This window comes from Crocodylus porosus, unplaced genomic scaffold (assembly GCF_001723895.1).
Source record: "Crocodylus porosus isolate Cpor-Errol unplaced genomic scaffold, CroPor_comp1, whole genome shotgun sequence".
Taxonomy (NCBI): Eukaryota; Metazoa; Chordata; order Crocodylia; family Crocodylidae; genus Crocodylus; species Crocodylus porosus.
The window spans coordinates 168,598,605-168,605,328 of NW_017728906.1; the positions used below are offsets into that span (position 1 = coordinate 168,598,605).

General features: G+C 39.5%; 1 protein-coding gene across 3 annotated transcripts in view; it reads left to right on the forward strand.

Moving 5' to 3' along the window:
- Window positions 1–6,724, forward strand: part of MIPEP (mitochondrial intermediate peptidase) — a 101,817-nt gene that overhangs the window by 24,079 nt on the left and 71,014 nt on the right. For all 3 annotated transcript variants that reach the window (XM_019530173.1, XM_019530175.1, XM_019530174.1), the window contains exons 7-10: window positions 957–1,113; window positions 1,725–1,773; window positions 2,731–2,791; window positions 3,435–3,487. In XM_019530173.1, the coding sequence (XP_019385718.1) occupies window positions 957–1,113; window positions 1,725–1,773; window positions 2,731–2,791; window positions 3,435–3,487 (320 nt within the window). The remainder of the gene's footprint in view (window positions 1–956; window positions 1,114–1,724; window positions 1,774–2,730; window positions 2,792–3,434; window positions 3,488–6,724) is intronic.

Below are 6,724 nucleotides of genomic sequence, written 5' to 3' on the forward strand. Positions count from 1 at the left end.
GCTTGGAGCGGGGGCTCTGGCCTGCTACTGCTTGCCCAGCCCGTGGGATATGGCAGGCAGAAGAGGGCAAGCAGTAGCAGGACATAGCCCCTGCTCCTAGCACTGCTGTACCCGCATCTTGCACCGCCTCCACACTGGCTGGCAAGTGGTGGCAGTGCCTGGTCTTTTGTGCTGGCTGGCAAGCAGCGATAACGCAAAGCCCCTGCTCCCAGCGCTGATGCAGATGTGGCAGCACCAGGAGTGGGGGCTTTGCTCTGCTGCTGCTTGCCCAGCTGGGATGGGGGTGGGGAGGTGTGATGGAGGTGCGGCTGGCTTCAGGTGGAAGGGGACAAGTGAGGGCATAACCCCTGCTCCCAGTGTTGCTGTGCCTGCATCAGCACTGAATGGATGGACTCTGCACTGCTGCTGCTTGCTAGCTGGGGGCAGGAAGAGGGGGCCATGGGATGTGGGTGTGGCAGCACTGGGAGTGGGGGCTGTGCCCTGCTGCTGCTTGCCCCCTTCCACCTGGAGTGAGCTGTGCCTGCAACCCCCCTCTTCCCATCCTGGCTGGGCAAGCAGCAGCAGGACAGAGCCCCTGCTCCCGGTGCTACTGTGCCCACATCTCACACTCCCCTGCCCCTGTCTCCCACCCCGCCCCCCTCCCCAAGTAACACATCAGCTGCTTGTTTAGTCTATGACTGAATCTCCAAAGCAGTGCCAAATCTTTCGAATCTGATTCGGCTGAATCGATTCAGGACAGTGATTCAAATCTCTGAATCGTATCGCTGTCCTCCGAATCGGCTGAATCCGAATCCTAAGTAAACACTTGCCTCTTCACACAGGCCTATTGTTTAAAATTAATTCAGTATGATTGTGATACTTGGCCTTTCATTGTTTTGACAAGAAAAAAATTACTGTTTTTTCTATGAATTATGTTATCATGAATATTTGTTCATTATTATCTTTTTTTTTTTTAGGTACGAGAAGCTGCTTACAAGATTTTTCTTTACCCAAATGCCGATCAGTTAAACTGCTTAGAAGAATTGCTTTGTAGCCGAAACCATCTGGCCCAATTAGTTGGATATAACACGTTTGCCCACAGGGCTCTTCAGGGAACAATGGCCAAAACTCCAGGTAAAATCAGTGTATGTTTAGATACAGCAAGAAGTGAAATGTGTTTTGTTAATGCAGAAGAAGAAATGTTGTTCATTCAATTTGTGTGTTAATATGGCACAGGTCACTGGTGTGCATTATTACAGTTACATCTTGTTAATTAAAATCTTATGGGATTATATGAAGGGACTTCATGAGGTCATCTAATCTGCCCCGCTACTCCAGTCATCCCTGGACAAACCACCCCTTTATTTTTCAATAAGTAGTATTACAGTAGGACCTGGATATTTGATACATGGTTTGTAGCAAGTTGCTGAGTGAAGGATGGGCTGCACTGTTCCTTGCTTGCAGATTTTACTTGAAAGAGCACCGCTTTTCCATTCAGCTGGAGCACTCAGTGGTCCTGTGCAACTTTTTAGCTGTAGCTCTGTAAATCCTCAGCTACTTTGCAAACCCTCATGTTCTCAGAGGCTATGGAACCCATATAATCATTTCAGTAAATAAGATAATGATTTATTTTAGACAATACACTTTATTGTTTATTTGATCTGTTATTTGTCCTGAAGTAACATAATAAAGGGAGTAATCACCTTATTTAGTAAATTAATTAATTTATTTTGTTTTTATTTTAGAGAATGTAATGTATTTTCTGGAAAAACTTTCTGACAGGTTATCTCAACGGTGAGTCTGGTTTTCATTAATTCTTTAAAATTTTTAAAGTACAATTGGAGATTTTTATGCAAGTCAAGACTGTTATGGCAGTTATAGCTATTTGAAAACTCTTTAAATTTGTTACTGTTGTATTATTATTTTTTCCTTCAAAGCTGTAATTCATTTTTAGAATGTTAAGATTTTTCTAAATAGGTCCTGATGAAGAACGTCTTGCATTCAAATAATATTCAAAAGACCTGATAAAGAATGTCTTGCATTTGAAAGCTTTTTTAACTTTATCCCAAATACTAGGTGGTCCAATAAACAATATTAACTTAAGAAATCCATGCCTTTCACATAATTTGTAGACCATCATGGCTACAACATCACTTTTATGCTATTGTACTAAATAGCATGACATGCTTTTAGAAATGTTTATTTTTCTACATTGCCTCTTAAGATAAGTAGAAGTAGGAAATAAGCTGTTCTCTTGGTTTTTTTTAAACAGCCTTTAGTGCTTGTGGAAATCCTGTTATAAAGGTGACTGCAGAATGCATAAGAGTGACAACAGTAAATGATGTGCAACCAAGCAACAGCTCAGGGGAAGCCAATTAAGTGCTGACCCATTAGGTATCCCTACATCCATGATCAGACCTTTCATACTCACTCCATTGTTTTGCAAAACAGATGAAAATAAATAGCCTTATGGGATATAAAATGGGTGCTAAGCAGGACTATGGGGGTTAAGAATATTGCAGCTTGAAAAACATAAGTAGGAGTTAACATGAGGGTGCCTAAACTGGGAAGAGCAGTATGAAGATAGCTTTGCTGCAGTGAACTTCAGAATGTAGCCCATTTCTCTTTATGCACTGCAGACATTTTGTTGGAATGAGTATGAATTTATAAGTTATACAGAATAAAAGCTCAGTTGTCATTTCACTGTCTTGTATTTGCTAAAAAACTTTTAATGGTGAAATTGTTTTACAGAACTCAAAAAGATTTTGAAATGATGGCAGAGATGAAAATGAAAATAAATCCCCAAAATACAGTGAGTTGTGCTATTGTGCATTCATTGTCTTTGCTTTCTGAATAATACAAACTAGCTATGCCTCAAAGTTAGAAAATAAGTTTGATCTTTACAATTATGAGTGGCGCTTTGCTTAATTTTTCTGTCTAGTCTTTCTGGCTTCTGAACTTTTGTGTTGTTAATACCGTTAAGAGCAAACATTGAAAATGAATTTGTGGCTTACATGAAGTGATGATGTATCTAACAACCAAAAATTGATATGGAAAATGTAACATCTTATTTTGAGCATTGAAAACAATGTTTAAAATTAACCTTAAAATATGATCTATACTTTCAAAAACATGCATGTCCAATTAGCATGTTGACATGCTTTTATTCTTTTGCACATAAACTCATTTTGCCCATGAATAAAACTTTCTATGCAGGCTGTACATCTGTCTTGTAATCCCATAATATATTTAAAATAAATGTCATCTTAACACAAACACATGTAAATTACTTAAATCTTGTGATATGATAATTCTAATAATGTAGTCAGATCTGGATGCTTCCTGTTACTGAAAGTGGTATGACAAAATGCTGGTTTATGTAAAGAAAATTAAACCTTCATCTTTTGCTTGATGTCAGTTATATAAATTATAAGTTGAACTTTTTTTTGTTTCAGAAATTGATGCCTTGGGATCATCCCTACTACAGTGGTGTCTTGCGTGCTGAAAGGTAAGCGCCTCAGGCTTCTAGTAACAATGAAAATATGAGTGTTCATTTCAAGCCTTTGGCATAGTGATAATAGAATAAATGTTAACAATATTTCCTTCTCTAAAGAAGAACTTTAGCATTAGAGAAAATGAAGTCTAACAGTAGGAGCAATTGTTAATTATATTGCGGTGCTGCCACTGCAGTGTCTATAGGAAGAAATTATTCCTGTTGATTTGCTTTTGTTTTTTAAGTTAAATATCCAATTAAAATTAGCCATATGGAATGAGCTCTCTAACTGTATTGTAAAGAACTAGTTCTGTGTATTGTATCTTTAAAATCAAAAGTAACAGGAGCTCTAAAAATTGCACAGATATATGTTTTACATGCTCAAAATTTTGCAAAATTATTATTAAATCCTCACAGTATCTGTACAATAGAGATGAACATTGTTTTTCTTATCTTAAAAATGGAGAAAATGATTAAATACTTAACATAGTTTTCCCAAAACTGCAAAAGAGTTGGGTTTAGAAATAATGGCTTGTTCTTAGCTTTCTTCTCGAATGTAATACCTCGCGGTATTGCACAGTGCTCTAGTACCTGTCTAGAACTCTCAGAAAGATAACATTAAAATAGAACAAGTAGACCTGATCATGGATCACTGTGTGTGTACATGGTGTGTGTACATGGGGGTGTGTGTATATGTGCACGTGCACGCGCGTACACATATTTCCAGTGATGATTTAGTCCTGAAATGGGACATTCAGGGCCCTGACTGACAGTAGTGCAGTGGGTTCTGGTTCTGGATCCCAAACAATCAAGCATCCCGAAATAACACACCTATATGGCAGGGCATGCATTCTTTGGGATCTGTATGTAATGCAGCCTGCATTGTGGGATGTTTAAACTTGCATGGCTGCCCCATCGAGCAAGCAGAGGGCCAGTGTGGAATGCAGCTACCTCCTATGCCTTGAAAGGTGCAGCCCAGGCATCAGGGTATTTAAAGGTGCATGGTGCATTAAAAGAGGCTTGGGTTTGATATTACATGCCTTTCAAGGAACAGGTGGTGGCTGTGATCTGGGCTTGGGGGCTGTCCCCAGATCTGGGATATGGCTGACTAGGCAGGGGGCAGCCCCATGGTCTAGGATACAACTGCTCTCTAACGCTTAAAAGGAGCACTGTGCAGCCCAGTTACATATATGCTTATATGCCTTTTGAACATATGAAGATGGAACTCCAGATCTCGGAGCAGCTCCCCAACCTGCTTCTGTCCCTTCCTCCCCCCCACACATTCAAAGGGCACACATGCAGCTGGGCTGTTTGTTCCTGGGTGTCAGGAGCCAGCCCTAGATTGGGGAAAGCAGCCTTCTGATCCAGGCTCCCACCCTGGAGTGTTCATGTTACCCATTCAAAATTTATGAGCGAAACTAACTAATGTGGAACATCTTTGTGACTGGTTTGCCATTTTGTTGCATCATAAATTGCTTGCATGTGTCACATGTTGTAATTTACGTCATGATGAACATGTTCATCATGCCATAAATGTAACTTGTGATGAGGCCTAAGACCATCTCAGTTTTGGTCCTTGTGGGATATGTTAAGGATTCAGGTAGACAGCGCTTAATGATCTGTACTTAATGTTCCTTGGAGAGGAGTACTTTTTTATAGTCGTGATTGTCTTCCAAAGCTGAACAGATAAAACGTTTGACTGATATTTGTAAAAATATTGGCCACATATTATTCTGGTCATTGTTGTGCAGGGATTAGAAATAGTTTCCTTCTAGAACTGTATAAAGGAACTCATAAGATAGTTGCAATCAGAGGAAAGCATGTAATCATGAAAGGAGAACTATAAAACAGAAAACAATTTGCAGTTTTTTATGTATTTTTTTTTAGTTATTCAGACCTGAAGTCCCTGACTCTGCATATGGCTCAGTGTGATCTCTAGTTCAGCAATAAGGGTTTTTTTACAAGCCTTGCTGTAGAGAGTCCTCAAGAATCAGACAATGCAGAACAGACCTTTAGTATGCATCATTTAATCTCTTTTGTCTACTTGTCCATTATTGCCCATTATTTCTTTTTTTAAAAACTTTATTTATTAATAAATCCAACTTCTGAAATAACAGATTCCAGTCTCCCACCTGCAACCCAAATCAGTGCCCACAGAAATCTTGTTCTCCTTTTCCCTTCCCACCTCCTTGACAGCTGGCCAGCTGCCCATCTATGTAAGCTGTTGTGTTTCTTCATTGCTATGTAATAAAAACTTCTTTCTTAGAACTTCGCACAATGCAGTTTCACTATCCTCCACTTAGCTGTACCTCCAAACCTCAAACTCATTTCAAATTCATTCCTAAATGTTAGCTCCTGGAACTTGCACTTCAGTATTCAAAAACATTTTCCACATATTCTGGTTTGGAGACAGAAGATTCTTTTTTAGCAAATTCCAAGTTCTCGCCTTCTCCCTTGTAGAACACTGACTTGATAGGACAGCTTTTCCATTACTAATACTTTTCAAACTTTTTGAAACCAGTCAGTAATTTTAGGGATGTCACTTCTCTTCCAGGTTTTTGGAATTGTAATTCTTGCAGCCCCTAGAAGATGAGTGATCAATTCCCTGTGACACTTACATGCCACAGTGTCATCCATTACTGTGCGTGTGCTATGAAATTGTCAGTAACAGGCTACTATGCAGAGAATATATTCCTATTTCAGTCTTTTTCCCCCAAAGATTGCAGAGTTGCTCCTCCTTACATTTTTAATATTTTGTCCCAGATTTACTCCTGTAGTTTGTTCTAAAAAATGTTAAGAAGGAATTGCTTTGGTTTTGCGTATCTTGCCATGGTTTTGGTTAGTCCTGTCATTCTCTTGCAGCCCTGTGATTCTGTAGTCTTGTGTACAGGGGACTTTAGTGGTGCAGCTTATCATCGTTTCTCTCTCTCTCTTTTTCTCCAGCACTCTATTGGTAACTTCAGCTTTGGTTTCGTATTGATTCTTTATTAGTATGTCCATACTTGGATGAATTTATTTTGAAAGAGTACTTTTGTTTTTTATAAATAAAATGTTTTCATTAAAGATGAGATTAATCCTCTTTTTGGGGTTCTCTGATTTTGGGATGTTGTTTAGAATCATAGAAGTAGGGTCGGAAGGGACCTTGTAGGTCTTCAAGTCTGATGACCCCCCCCCTTCCCTCCCCCGCCTGGGTGGGAGAAAAACTTGACTCAAATGACTCCAGCCAGGTAGGCATCAAGCCTCTTCTTAAAG